General features: G+C 44.6%; 1 protein-coding gene across 1 annotated transcript in view; it reads right to left on the reverse strand.

The window, feature by feature from the left end:
* Positions 1 to 2,940: 2,940 nt before the first annotated feature.
* Positions 2,941 to 15,666, reverse strand: part of necab3 (N-terminal EF-hand calcium binding protein 3) — a 48,965-nt gene continuing 36,239 nt past the window's right edge. The window contains exons 7-13 of the mRNA XM_036984132.2: positions 12,003 to 12,124; positions 11,530 to 11,609; positions 10,337 to 10,390; positions 7,848 to 7,960; positions 7,068 to 7,145; positions 5,286 to 5,377; positions 2,941 to 4,013 (exon numbers count right to left, since the gene is read on the reverse strand). Coding sequence (XP_036840027.2) covers positions 3,985 to 4,013; positions 5,286 to 5,377; positions 7,068 to 7,145; positions 7,848 to 7,960; positions 10,337 to 10,390; positions 11,530 to 11,609; positions 12,003 to 12,124 — 568 coding nt within the window. The 3' untranslated portion in view covers positions 2,941 to 3,984. The remainder of the gene's footprint in view (positions 4,014 to 5,285; positions 5,378 to 7,067; positions 7,146 to 7,847; positions 7,961 to 10,336; positions 10,391 to 11,529; positions 11,610 to 12,002; positions 12,125 to 15,666) is intronic.

The following is a 15,666-nucleotide window of genomic DNA, read 5'->3' on the forward strand; positions in this document are numbered from 1 at the left end:
TATTTTTCACCAAATCCATAGCTACTATGTTTTGCCTTTGCAGTGCAGCATAGGTTTCTAGCATTATGATCTTACTTCACATGCATACAGTACACGCGCACACACACACACACACACACACACACGATCCCAGCAAAGGTATGCACACAATGAGCCTAATCCTAAAAAGATTAAAAAACATTTTCGAAAGAGTTTGTTTTTTAATCCAGGACTAGGTGTAATCTGTGTAAAAAGCACCTCGTCGTATCGTATCTCTACGGGACGGATGGAGTGAGTAAAAAAAAAAAAAAAAAGGTGAAATCTGTGTAAAAAGCACCTCGTCGTATCGTATCTCTACGGGACGGATGGAGTAAAAAGCACCTCGTAGTATCGTATCTCTACGGGACGGATGGAGTAAAAAGCACCTCGTAGTATCGTATCTCTACGGGACGGATGGAGTAAAAAGCACCTCGTCGTATCGTATCTCTACGGGACGGATGGAGTAAAAAGCACCTCGTCGTATCGTATCTCTACGGGAAGGATGGAGTAAAAAGCACCTCGTCGTATCGTATCTCTACGGGACGGATGGAGTAAAAAGCACCTCGTCGTATCGTATCTCTACGGGACGGATGGAGTAAAAAGCACCTCGTAGTATCGTATCTCTACGGGACGGATGGAGTAAAAAGCACCTCGTAGTATCGTATCTCTACGGGACGGATAGAGTAAAAAGCACCTCGTCGTATCGTATCTCTATGGGACGGATGGAGTAAAAAGCACCTCGTCGTATCGTATCTCTACGGGAAGGATGGAGTAAAAAGCACCTCGTCGTATCGTATCTCTACGGGACGGATGGAGTAAAAAGCACCTCGTCGTATCGTATCTCTACGGGACGGATGGAGTAAAAAGCACCTCGTAGTATCGTATCTCTACGGGACGGATGGAGTAAAAAGCACCTCGTCGTATCGTATCTCTACGGGACGGATGGAGTAAAAAGCACCTCGTAGTATCGTATCTCTACGGGACGGATGGAGTAAAAAGCACCTCGTCGTATCGTATCTCTACGGGACGGATGGAGTAAAAAGCACCTCGTCGTATCGTATCTCTACGGGACGGATGGAGTAAAAAGCACCTCGTCGTATCGCATCTCTATGGGACGGATGGAGTAAAAAGCACCTCGTAGTATCGTATCTCTACGGGACGGATGGAGTAAAAAGCACCTCGTCGTATCGTATCTCTACGGGACGGATGGAGTAAAAAGCACCTCGTCGTATCGTATCTCTACGGGACGGATGGAGTAAAAAGCACCTCGTCGTATCGTATCTCTACGGGACGGATGGAGTAAAAAGCACCTCGTAGTATCGTATCTCTACGGGACGGATGGAGTAAAAAGCACCTCGTAGTATCGTATCTCTACGGGACGGATAGAGTAAAAAGCACCTCGTCGTATCGTATCTCTACGGGACGGATGGAGTAAAAAGCACCTCGTCGTATCGTATCTCTACGGGAAGGATGGAGTAAAAAGCACCTCGTCGTATCGTATCTCTACGGGACGGATGGAGTAAAAAGCACCTCGTCGTATCGTATCTCTACGGGACGGATGGAGTAAAAAGCACCTCATAGTATCGTATCTCTACGGGACGGATGGAGTAAAAAGCACCTCGTCGTATCGTATCTCTACGGGACGGATGGAGTAAAAAGCACCTCGTAGTATCGTATCTCTACGGGACGGATGGAGTAAAAAGCACCTCGTCGTATCGTATCTCTACGGGACGGATGGAGTAAAAAGCACCTCGTCGTATCGTATCTCTACGGGACGGATGGAGTAAAAAGCACCTCGTCGTATCGCATCTCTATGGGACGGATGGAGTAAAAAGCACCTCGTAGTATCGTATCTCTACGGGACGGATGGAGTAAAAAGTACCTCGTCGTATCGTATCTCTACGGGACGGATGGAGTAAAAAGCACCTCGTCGTATCGTATCTCTACGGGACGGATGGAGTAAAAAGCACCTCGTAGTATCGTATCTCTACGGGACGGATGGCGTAAAAAGCACCTCGTCGTATCGTATCTCTACGGGACGGATGGAGTAAAAAGCACCTCGTAGTATCGTATCTCTATGGGACGGATGGAGTAAAAAGCACCTCGTCGTATCGTATCTCTACGGGACGGATGGAGTAAAAAGCACCTCGTCGTATCGTATCTTTACGGGACGGATGGAGTAAAAAGCACCTCGTCGTATCGTATCTCTACGGGACGGATGGAGTAAAAAGCACCTCGTCGTATCGTATCTCTACGGGACGGATGGAGTAAAAAGCACCTCGTCGTATCGTATCTCTACGGGACAGATGGAGTAAAAAGCACATAGAATGGAGAATCTCTATTGAACATGATTCATCTTCTTAATCTGTGTCCGGGAAACCGGTCCTACAGGTTTGCGCTCAATCGATCTCCTCAAGCCTCTCTCCATATACCATATATTGGACTCAATAACCACACCGCCTCTCAGCATCAAGCACTTGACAATGATTGCAACAGAGAGACACTTACACTAATTTCACTGTCAAGTAGAGACAGGGGGTTTTGTTGAGCTCTTTCCCAGCCATCTTCATTTCTATGCAAAGGGAGTTGCTTCTTTCTCTGTCTTGTCACCCGTGTCTGAGAAACCATTATTCACGGGGCTAAGATGAATCGTTTTTTTAGTCGAGAAGTCTACAAAATAGGAAGAAAGTGATTTGCTCGACGCAGGCCAAAACCTCATGAAATTAAGTTGCTAAATGTTTTATCTTTTGCAGATATAGTGGACTTTAAAATACTTCGTAGTGAATAGGTTTGAAGTAATAACATTTCATTGACAGTACACACTAAGAAAAAAATAATTTTATGCCCATGGGAGAACTCTTTGAAGAACCCTTTTGTGTTCTTACCTGTACACCTATAAATTCAAAACAGAGTCGAGTAAGCTGACTGGCCATTAACTTTTATTAAAGTGAATATGTTGAATTTCTACATGGAAAAGATACTTCATTAACAACAAAAGCACAATGACAACACATCCATCTGCACATGACTGATTCTCTTAAATAAAGTCAACTATGGAAAAATAGGGGGAAAAGTACCGTCCTATGATAGCTATGTCTTGAGAAGGTGACACACAAAGAAATCTCATTGCAAAGTATCCTCTTTTATAGGCTTAATAGATACATACTTTCTTTAAAACAGGTAAATTATCTGGGACAAACTCCTTTAAAGACAAGCAACGTAACTCAAACCACTAGTAAACCTAACAATAGAAGGATTCCATTGCATCCCTTATATAACAATAAGACAGCAGCAGGGTGCAACTACCCCCCCCCCCCCCCCCCCCCCCCCGACTAGAGTAGGAACCATTCAGCATTTGAAACACATCACATATTGGTTCCTATCTAAGGAAATAAGTTATCTGTAGGTTACGCATTGAGAATGCAAAGCAACTCATTTCTGAGGCTCGGTCAATCGCTGGTCTGCATGCATTTTAAACAGCGAGCTCCAGTCGTTTTCTTCAAATTCTACTTAAGTGTAAGCAAGTTATAGCAAGTAGTCATTAAAAAGCATGTAGTGTATCACATTGCAGTAACTGTATCATGTGTCTCTATTGCTGTCAGGAATGAAAATGCACTGACTAAACTGGAATCGTTTGATTCAAGCCACGTGATCGATTCTAGCATGGTATCGGAGTGAGAGCTTCAAAAGCGTCGCCATTGGCTTTTACAATGCAAAGAATCGCTTTCATGTCTATACATTTGGCTGCTTTTCCTCACCCCCTTTTTCTTGTTGAGAAACAGCGCATTATGGTAATGACCAGTATTAGTTAACTGTACATAACAAATGTGTTGCAGAACGATGCTGTAGTAACGCAGTGTTCTGTGTGCGCACAGAAACACGTGGATGCCTTTTGAATCTCTTGTCTTGGGGGTTGTGTTGTGTGTTTGGGGGCGAGCGGGAGATATGGTGTTCGGTGGTCTGTTGCTAGTTGTTAGTCATGATCCACCAGGATGCTAGGGGGAAAAGAGAGGAGTTCTACTTGAGCTGGGGATAAATGGGTAAATAACATGCCATTTCTAGCAAATCTGGGTTAAAAATACTTTTGCTGGGCTTGATTGAGCTTGCCTGGCACAATCTAACCAATAGAATATTTGCAAATCCCTGGCTCTCCAGGCAGGCTAAAGCAAATGCTAAAACTATTTGAAGGATTTAAAATAGTATTTGAACCCAGGTCTGCTTTCTGATACGTATCCATAGAAGGTAAGTTGTGTTCCCTTTTGGATGGCTTAAACTGCTCTCTCAAAATCATCATTTTGTATTTTCATAAGCCAATGCAAATCGCTCAAAGACCAGTGTGAAATTATGCATTTGGCTCAATGCAACATTTTACATTTGAAATGTGTATGTATTTTTGTTGGGGGGGGGTGGGGGGGGGTGAGCAATAATGTTCAAAGCATACATTTTCAAGAAAACACAAGTGACACTGTACTAACATTGAGTGGCTGCTGCCAACATACTGACTCAACTCTAGCCACTTTTTAAATCCGTTTTTTTACCAGGTAAATTGACTGAGAACACGTTCTCATTTGTAGGAACGACCTGGGGAATAGTTACAGGGGAGAGGAGGGGGATGAATGAGCCAATTGTAAACTGGGGATTATTAGGTGACCGTGATGATTTGAGGGCCAGATTGGGAATTTAGCCAGGACCCCTACTCTTACAATAAGTGCCATGGGATCTTTAATGACCACAGAGAGTCAGGACACCCATTTAACATCCCATCCAAAAGATGGCACCCTACACAGGGCAGTGTCCCCAAACACTGCCATGAGTGCCTCCTACTGGCACTCCAACACCCCTTCCAGCAGCATCTGGTCTCCCATCCAGGAACTGACCAGGACCAACCCTGCTTAGCTTCAGAATCAAGCCAGCAGGGTGGTATGCTGCTGGCTTGATAATGAAAAAAATGATGTAATACATGTATCACTAGCCACTTTAAACAATGCCACTTTATATAATGTTTACATACCCTACATTACTCATCTCATATGTATATACTGTACTCTATACCATCTACTGCATCTTGCCTATGCTGTTTGGCCATCACTCATTCATATATTTTTATGTACATATTAGTATTAATTCCTAGATATTACTGCATGGTCGGAACTAGAAGCACAAGCATTTTGCTACACTCGCATTAACATCTGCTAATCATGTGTATGTGACATAAAATTTGATTTGATTATAGGAAGGTATAGATTGTAACACACACACACACACACCTGGGAGCAGCATGGTAGACACAAGCTTGGGATCCTCCAGCATATCAATGACACAGCGCTGGAAATTTTTACTGGCATCGGACTGCAGGTAGCTAGGGAGGACAAGAACACAGCAACAATCAATAGACATGTGACATGACAGTAAGACATAATCAACATTATTATTAATGTCCAATAGGAGAAAGGCTTGGTTAGTAAACCACATTACACAATACAACTAATATGTTTGGACTGATATTCCTAGTCTCTTTGCACTAAATATATGCACATGTATTAATGAGAATTAGAATGTAATCATACTGAATGTTAAGATGTTGAACAAATATGACTGTGTCAGTCTGATCTACCCTGTACAGGTCGGTGTGTTTAAATCAACCCTGAGATACAGGTTGGTGTGTTTAAATCAACCCTGAGATACAGGTCGCGTGCGTTTAAATCAACCCTGAGATACAGGTCGCGTGTGTTTAAATCAACCCTGAGATACAGGTCGCGTGTGTTTAAATCAACCCTGAGAAACAGGTCGGCGTGTTTAAATCAACCCTGAGAAACAGGTCGGTGTGTTTAAATCAACCCTGAGATACAGGTCGCGTGTGTTTAAATCAACCCTGAGATACAGGTTGGTGTGTTTAAATCAACCCTGAGATACAGGTCGCGTGTGTTTAAATCAACCCTGAGATACAGGTTGGTGTGTTTAAATCAACCCTGAGATACAGGTCGCGTGTGTTTAAATCAACCCTGAGAAACAGGTCGGTGTGTTTAAATCAACCCTGAGAAACAGGTCGGTGTGTTTAAATCAACCCTGAGATACAGGTTGGTGTGTTTAAATCAACCCTGAGATACAGGTTGGTGTGTTTAAATCAACCCTGAGATACAGGTCGCGTGTGTTTAAATCAACCCTGAGAAACAGGTCGGTGTGTTTAAATCAACCCTGAGATACAGGTCGGTGTGTTTAAATCAACCCTGAGATACAGGTCGGTGTGTTTAAATCAACCCTGAGATACAGGTCGGTGTGTTTAAATCAACCCTGAGATACAGGTCGGTGTGTTTAAATCAACCCTGAGATACAGGTCGGTGTGTTTAAATCAACCCTGAGATACAGGTCGGTGTGTTTAAATCAACCCTGAGAAACAGGTCGGTGTGTTTAAATCAACCCTGAGATACAGGTCGGTGTGTTTAAATCAACCCTGAGATACAGGTTGGTGTGTTTAAATCAACCCTGAGATACAGGTTGGTGTGTTTAAATAAACCCTGAGAAACAGGTTGCGTGTGTTAAATCAACCCTGAGATACAGGTCGGTGTGTTTAAATCAACCCTGAGATACAGGTCGGTGTGTTTAAATCAACCCTGAGATACAGGTCGGTGTGTTTAAATCAACCCTGAGAAACAGGTCGGTGTGTTTAAATCAACCCTGAGATACAGGTCGGTGTGTTTAAATCAACCCTGAGATACAGGTTGGTGTGTTTAAATCAACCCTGAGATACAGGTTGGTGTGTTTAAATAAACCCTGAGAAACAGGTTGCGTGTGTTAAATCAACCCTGAGATACAGGTTGGTGTGTTTAAATAAACCCTGAGAAACAGGTTGCGTGTGTTAAATCAACCCTGAGATACAGGTTGCATGTGTTTAAATAAACCCTGAGAAACAGGTTGCGTGTGTTAAATCAACCCTGAGATACAGGTTGCGTGTGTATCATGATATTAGAGATGGGCCATCTGCTCATCATCAGAGGAGGAAAGAAATGAGCAGCTTTCCAGCGTTACACACACACATACTACAGACCCACCTCATCCAGGAGATACGATCCTGCCAAAACTCATATATAATGAAGCACGACTTCCCTGGGAGCTTCTGGATAGACACACTGACAGAGAGAGAGAGAGCGGGAGGGAGGAGAGAGAGACAGAAAGAGACCGAGAGTGTTGAAATTAGCATCTGGTAGAGTGAGTCAATCAGGCCAAAGCAATAAGATCTAATTTGAATTAAATGGGCACAAATCCATCATGATGCATAACTGTGTCTGTTTATTTTTTAAATGAACAGGAAAATTGATGAATTAATATTTCCTTTGAAAAAGTACATTTAACTAATTCTTAGGAATCCCATAATTGGGAAGCAAATAGAACAATCTCATTGATGACACATTTTCTATCATCTAGGAATAGGCTTTTCCTGCCAATGTGATCTGACCAGGAAGAACCAGGAAGAACTGGGCTCCCGAGTGGCACAGCAGTCTAAGGCACTGCATCTCAGTGCAAGAGGCGTCACTACAGTCCCTGGTTCGATTCTGGGCTGTATCACATCCGGCCGTGATTGGGAGTCCCATAGGGCGGCACAAAATTGGCCCAGCATCTCCGGGGTAGGCCGTCATTGTAAATAAGAATTTGTTCTTAACTGACTTGCCTAGATAAATAAAGGATACATATTTTTTTTAAAAGAAACTCTGGGCCGTAGTTTCATTTTTACAGGCCAGGTCAGGTGAAACACTTGGCAGCGAGTCGTGTGCCAAGCCACTGTGCTTCGGGATCAAAGCCAGGTAACTCTCTATCACTTTGATTTCACTTACTGCAAGTTGTCGCTGTGGTTGGATGTGGCATCCGCGTAGCTCTTGAGTACCCTCTGGAACTTATCAAGGTCCTCCTCCGTTGCCAACATCTGCCTCTGCACCAGCAGGATGTTCTGTTGGCACGGACGCCACAAGGAAATACATCATTTACATACATTTATTAAATCAAATTTAAATCAAATGTTATTTGTCACATGCGCCAAATACAAACAGGTTTAGACCTTACCGTGGAATGCTTACTTACAAGGCCTTAACCAACAAGACAGTTCAAGAAATAGAGTTGACAAAATAAACCAAAGTATTTTCTTTAAATAAAAAGTAACACGATAAAATAATAATGAGGCTATATACAGGGGGTACTGGCACCGAGTCAATGTGGGGGTACAGGTTAGTCGAGGTAATTTGTAAAGGGGTAAAGGCCATTTGATTAATTGTTCAGCAGTATTATGGCTTGGGGGTATAAACTGTTAAGCCTTTTGGACCTAGACTTAGCGCTCCGGTGCCGCTTGCCGTGTGGTTTTCAGAGAGAACGGTCTATGACTAGGGTTGCTGGAATCTTTGACAATTTTTTGGGCCTTCCTCTGACACTGCCTAGTATGTAGGACCTGGATGGCAGAAAGCTTGGCCCCAGTGATGTACTGGGCCGTACGCACTAGCCTCTGTAGTGCCTTACGGTCGGATGCCGAGCAGTTGCCATACCAGGCGGTGATGCAACCGGTCAGGATGCTCTCGATGGTGCAACTGTAGAAGTTTTTGAGGATCTGGGGACCCATGCCAAATCTTTTCAGTCTCCTGAAGGGGAAAAGTCATTGTAGTGCCCTCTTCACGACTGTCTTGGTGTGTTTGGACCATGTTAGTTTGTTGGTGATGTGGACACCAAGGAACTTGAAACTCTCGACCAACTCCACTACAGCCCTGTCGATGTTAATGGGGGCCTGTTCGGCCCTCCTTTTCCTGTAGTCCAAAATCATCAGCTATTAGTTAGAAATTGCTCTAGAAACTACCTTAAGTTTCCTTCAAACTGCACGCAGAGACATAAAAATGGTATCCATGAGTTAATCTGACTCTGGGTAAGTAGTAAAAAGGGCTAGGTTAATCGACTCTGGGTAAGTAGTAAAAAGGGCTAGGATAATTGACTCTGGGTAAGTAGTAAAAAGGGCTAGGTTAATTGACTTTGTCAGTAGAACAAAGGGCTAAAATTGCCAAAATGTCGCACTATCCATGTAAGCCTTATTTATATCCTACAGAGTACACAATGCAATAACGTCAATTAGCTATGTAAAATGGTAACGCCACATATTTGCTCAGCAAACATAAGTGCAGCCCTGCAATTTATACATCGAAGCAAGTACGCAAGATTGCCATTTTGAGTAGCTAATTGCCTTCTTGCGTTGCGTACATAAGGTATACATTAGGCTTCAACATACAGTAGGTAGGTAACAAAAACATATCAGTCATATCTTTCAGAAAGCAGCTATCAGCTAAATCAGTGCTGGTAAGAAAAGATGAGTGCTCAAGAAAGACAAGAACAGTAAGGTGTTTGAGGGACGACATCAAACACTCCTCTGAGCTCCTACAGCTGAGCTATAGGCAACAGCTGAGCTCCTACAGCTGAGCTATAGGCAACAGCTGGGCTCCTACAGCTGAGCTATAGGCAACAGCTGGGCTCCTACAGCTGAGCTATAGGCAACAGCTGAGCTCCTACAGCTGAGCTCCTACAGCTGAGCTCCTATAGCTGAGCTCCTACAGCTGAGCTATAGGAAACAGCTGGGCTCCTACAGCTGAGCTATAGGCAACAGCTGGGCTCCTACAACTGAGCTATAGGCAACAGCTGGGCTCCTACAGCTGAGCTATAGGCAACAGCTGAGCTCCTACAGCTGAGCTATAGGCAACAGCTGAGCTCCTACAGCTGAGCTATAGGCAACAGCTGAGCTCCTACAGCTGAACTATAGGCAACAGCTGGGCTCCTACAGCTGAGCTATAGGCAACAGCTGGGCTCCTACAGCTGAGCTATAGGCAACAGCTGGGCTCCTACAGCTGAGCTATAGGCAACAGCTGGGCTCCTACAAAGACAGACGCAGGTTGGAGGAGCAGATGGGGGAGTGTTTTTTTGTGCCTGTGAGGGGAAGCTCAATGTGTGAATGATGAAATTGAAAGTCTGGAGGTTTTCTGAGTACAGTCACCCAAGGGCGGATGCTATGTGAATTCATTTGGTTGCGCGTTGTGCATTCCGCTTTGAAAATCAAAAACAAGATGGATCATGGAACATAGAACAGTGAAACTGAAGCACTCACTGTAAAAAACGTGTCAACGTAAAATCCTGAATTACCCTGACTTTAAAAAAAACATTCAACTTTTAAAGTGTACTTTCATTGGATAACTGTGCTGTTAAACTCCAATGACACCCTGTGGCCCAAGGTGCCCCTAAGTGTATTAATAAAGTTGTATTGAACTGAATCGAATTTTTAGTAACAACAATCATCACTTACAGATTTATAGGTACTGGCCAGTGTATCTTCTTTCAGGGGTTCCAATTTTGGACTCTGAAAAAAAAAAGAGGTTAAAAACCTACTTATAATGGGGAAAGCTCAAACTCAAAGTTCAAGAAGTGGGGGTTTTCTTTTCCTTTTTTTATTTGTTGAGTATTTTACTCCTTTTTTTCTCCCCAATTTTGATCTTGTCCCATTGCTGCAACTCCCCAACAGGCTCGGGAGGCGAAGGTTGAGTCATGCGTCCTACAAAACATGACCCAAGCAAACTGCACTTCTTAACACCCGCCTGCTTAACCCAGAGGCCAGCCTGCAGGCACCCGGCCCACCACAAGGAGTCGTAGGGCACGATGAGCCAAGTAAAGCCCCTCCGGCCAAACCCTTCCCTAACTTGGACAACGCTGGGCCAATTGTGCGCTGCCCTATGGGACTCCCAGTCACGGCCGGTTGTGACATAGCCTGGGATCACTGCGATGCAGTGCCTTAGACCTCCGCACCACTCGGGAGGCCCATGTGTTTAAATACTTTAGCTCTGCTTGACAGAGCTTTACTGATGGAATGGAACCAATGGAAAAATCCCAAAAGTGTAAACCACACCCATGTGGCTCATTCAAACTCTCAAACTATCTGAAAGAAAACAAATACTACTTGAACCTAGGTCTGACTATATTATACATCTCATGCACAGTATATAATATAATCCAATACATTGTATCATTGACAAACAGTCTGACAAGAGTTTATTTCAACCCCTGCCCACACATTTAGAACCCTCTATTTCCATTCAATCATGAGAAAGAGCAATATAAGCTATCATATTAAAGTAGAGTATGAAGTTGAACCTAAAGGTGAAATAGCTCACTGCAAAGGGAATGAGAGGCTGTGAGGTGAAGATTGATATTGCACTACAGTACGTGCTGCAGGTTAGGAATTGCTCTGATATTGCAGTACAGGTTCCTCTTGATTGACAGACGAGACAGTCATACAGATAGGCAGGCAGGCGAAAGAAAGGGCTTAGGGAGTAAAAGAATGACAGACAGACAGAACAGGAGATAGAGAGAGCATAGGGATTTAAAGTTGTGAGGGAGAGAGAAAGAGAGAACATATGGCAAGAACCGGTTAAAGGAATGAGCAGCACAGAGCAAGAGATATTCAGGTTGTCAGGATGAGATATCCCCAGGACAGTCCAGTACCTGCCACTCCAGCTTGTCCAATAGCAACTGGAGCCTGTTGATCTGGGAGCACCAGTGGTCATCAGTCTCCATGGTGACTCCTAAGAAACACACACACACGTTTCCTTTACTTGTCAGGATTTTCTGGGGAGTAAAAATATGTTCCCATTCAAAATCACATTTTCCCAAACCCCTAACCATAACTCCTAACCCCAAACCTAAAGTAGCATTTTTACTTTTCAATAACCACAACAACATCATTTAGCAGACATGTTTGTTTATATCAACTTACAACAGTGAGTGCAATTTTTTGTTGTTTTATTGTTGACACTGGGCGGAATCAAACTCAGAACCCTGGCGTTGTTACTTTTTCACTCCACGGGGAGTTGAGATGTAGCGGGGTGTTGCGTTCCCTTCTCCAAGAGGCGTACATAACAGCCACACTCTTCCCAACTGAGCCACACAGGACTGTGTGGATTAAACATTGGTATTACCTGTAGTGAGAATGCCTGAGTAGGGGTCGGTGGGGGAGAGGCACATGTTCTTCTGAACCTTGCGGCCACATCGCCTGCTGTTCCTCTGCGCCGAGGGATGCTCCACCACCTTCACCTCTCTCCTGAAAACAGACAGAACCAGAAAAGCAAGAGGAATAAACATCAAAACAACTGTCAGAGAGGTGAGAAAGGGAGGGATGGTACTGGTCACAGGGAACGAAGAGAGGAGGAATAACATTCAGAGAAGAAGAGAATAGTGGAGAATGATGATGGTAGATGGTAGGCAGTAGAAAGTAGGCGGTAGAAAGTAGTCGGTAGAAGGTAGACAGTAGGCAGTAGACGGTAGGCAGTAGACGGTAGGCAGTAGAGGGTAGTAGTAGTAGGCGGTAGACTGTAGGCGTCAGGCAGTAGAGGGTCATCAGGTCAGTGGAGGAGAGGCAGCAGTAGATGGTAGCAGCAGCAGGCGGTAGCAGCAGTATGCGGTAGCAGCAGTAGATGGTAGCAGCAGTAGACGGTAGCAGCAGAAGGCGGTAGCAGCAGTAGGCGGTAGCAGCAGTAGATGGTAGCTGCAGTAGGTGGTAGCAGCAGTAGCAGCAGAAGACGGTAGCAGCAGAAGGCGGTAGCAGCAGAAGGCGGTAGCAGCAGTAGGCGGTAGCAGCAGTATGCGGTAGCAGCAGTAGACGGTAGCAGCAGTAGACGGTAGATGGTAGCAGCAGTAGCAGCAGAAGACGGTAGCAGCAGTAGACGGTAGCAGCAGTAGACAGTAGATGGTAGCAGCAGTAGGCGGTAGCAGCAGTAGACGGTAGCAGCAGAAGACGGTAGCAGCAGAAGACGGTTACAGCAGTAGACGGTAGCAGCAGTAGACGGTAGCAGCAGTAGACGTTAGATGGTAGCAGCAGTATGCGGTAGCAGCAGTAGACAGTAGATGGTAGCAGCAGTAGGCGGTAACAGCAGTAGACGGTAGCAGCAGTAGACGGTAGATGGTAGCAGCAGTAGGCGGTAACAGCAGTAGACGGTAGCAGCAGTAGACAGTAGATGGTAGCAGCAGTAGACAGTAGATGGTAGCAGCAGTAGGAGGTAGCAGCAAAAGACGGTAGCAGCAGTAGACAGTATCAGCAGTAGACGGTAGCAGCAGTAGGCGGTAACAGCAGTAAACAGACTGTAGCAGCGGTAGGCGGTAGCAGCAATAGGCGGTAGCAGCAGTAGACGGAAGCAGCAGAAGACGGAAGCAGCAGTAGACGGTAGCAGCAGTAGACGGAAGCAGGAGCAGGCGATAGCAGCAGTAAACGGTAGGCAGTAGCATCAGTAGACAGTAGACTGGAGCAGCAGTGGTAGCAGATGGTAGCAGTAGGCGGTAGCAGCAGTAGACGGTAGCAGTAGTACACGGAAGCAGGAGCAGGCGATAGCAGCAGTAAACGGTAGGCAGTAGCATCAGTAGACAGTAGACTAGAGCAGCAGTAGCAGTAGTAGTCGGTAGCAGCAGTACACAGTAGACGGTAGCTACAGCAGACGGTAGCAGCAGTAGGCGGAAGAAGCAGTAGACAGTAGCAGTAGAAGCCAGTAGCAGCAATAGGCGGAAGCAGCAGTAGACAGTAGCAGTAGAAGCCAGTAGCAGCAATAGGCGGAAGCAGCAGTAGACAGTAGCAGTAGAAGCCAGTAGCAGCAGTAGGCGGAAGCAGCAGTAGGCAGTAGCAGTAGAAGCCAGTAGCAGCAGTAGACAGTAGACGGTAGCATCAGACAGTAAAAGGTAGCATCAGTAGGCAGTAGTAGCAATAGACGTAGCAGCAGTAGACAGTAGCAGCAATAAATGGTAACAGCAGTAGGACGGTAGGCAGTAGACGGTAGGCAGCAGCAGTACATTGGTCCAACCAAAACACAACAAAGAAGGGTGAAAGTGATTTTGTGGATAGTTCCAATTCCAAATGACAAGCCCAACATTGTAATTATCCCCCTGGGAAGTGTAGGACATGGTGTTGACTGCTCAGGGCTGACCCTAACCATTCATAGATTAAGTGTGTGTGTTTATGCATGTGTGTAACAGAGTAAATTGTGTGTGCATGTGCATCTGAGTCTGTGGGTGTCTCTGTGTGTGCATTTGTGTGACAGAGTAGATGGATGGAGAAACATTGTTTTCTCCAGCAGGTTAAGACTCTGTGTGCCTGCCTGTCCCGCTGACAGAGCAGAAGGAGTGTATGACTGGGACACGTCTACTGCTGGGCCAGTTAGCAGCCCCAAAGGGCACTGTAGCACATAGAGGACTACCACAGATGAACAGAAAGGAGAACAAAAAGGTGGTGCCATAGTATTTAGTAATGAGGTGGTTCCATAGTATTTAGTAATGAGGTGGTGCCATAGTATTTAGTAATGAGGTGGTTCCATAGTATTTAGTAATGAGGTGGTGCCATAGTATTTAGTAATGAGGTGGTGCCATTGTATTTAGTAATGAGGTGGTGCCATAGTATTTAGTAATGAGGTGGTGCCATAGTATTTAGTAATGAGGTGGCGCCATAGTATTTAGTAATGAGGTGGCGCCATAGTATTTAGTAGTGAGGTGGCGCCATAGTATTTAGTAGTGAGGTGGCGCCATAGTATTTAGTAGTGAGGTGGCGCCATAGTATTTAGTAATGAGGTGGTGCCATAGTATTTAGTAATGAGGTGGCGCCATAGTATTTAGTAATGAGGTGGTTCCATAGTATTTAGTAATGAGGTGGTGCCATAGTATTTAGTAATGAGGTGGTGCCATTGTATTTAGTAATGAGGTGGTGCCATGGTATTTAGTAATGAGGTGGTGCCATAGTATTTAGTAATGAGGTGGCGCCATAGTATTTAGTAATGAGGTGGCGCCATAGTATTTAGTAGTGAGGTGGCGCCATAGTATTTAGTAGTGAGGTGGCGCCATAGTATTTAGTAGTGAGATGGCGCCATAGTATTTAGTAATGAGGTGGCGCCATAGTATTTAGTAATGAGGTGGCGCCATAGTATTTAGTAATGAGGTGGCGCCATAGTATTTAGTAATGAGATGGCGCCATAGTATTTAGTAATGAGGTGGTGCCATAGTATTTAGTAATGAGGTGGTGCCATAGTATTTAGTAATGAGGTGGAGCCATAGTGTTTAGTAATGAGGTGGTTCCATAGTATTTAGTAATGAGGTGGTTCCATAGTATTTAGTAATGAGGTGGTTCCATAGTATTTAGTAATGAGGTGGTTCCATAGTATTTAGTAATGAGGTGGTGCCATAGTATTTAGTAAGGAGGTGGCGCCATAGTATTTAGTAGTGAGATGGTGCCATAGTGTTTAGTAATGAGGTGGTGCCATAGTATTTAGTAGTGAGGTGGTGCCAAAGTACTTAGTAAGGAGGTGGCGCCATAGTATTTAGTAATGAGGTGGCGCCATAGTATTTAGTAATGAGGTGGCGCCATAGTATTTAGTAATGAGGTAGTGCCATAGTATTTAATAGTGAGATGGTGCCATAGTGTTTAGTAATGAGGTGGTGCCATAGTATTTAGTAGTGAGGTGGTGCCAAAGTATTTAGTAAGGAGGTGACGCCATAGTATTTAGTAATGAGGTGGCGCCATAGTATTTAGTAATGAGGTGGTGCCATAGTATTTAGTAATGAGGTAGTGCCATAGTATTTAGTAGTGAGATGGTGCCCTAGTGTTTAGTA

Source organism: Oncorhynchus mykiss, chromosome 7 (genome assembly GCF_057628025.1).
Source record: "Oncorhynchus mykiss isolate SJ-2025 chromosome 7, ASM5762802v1, whole genome shotgun sequence".
NCBI classification, from domain to species: domain Eukaryota; kingdom Metazoa; phylum Chordata; class Actinopteri; order Salmoniformes; family Salmonidae; genus Oncorhynchus; species Oncorhynchus mykiss.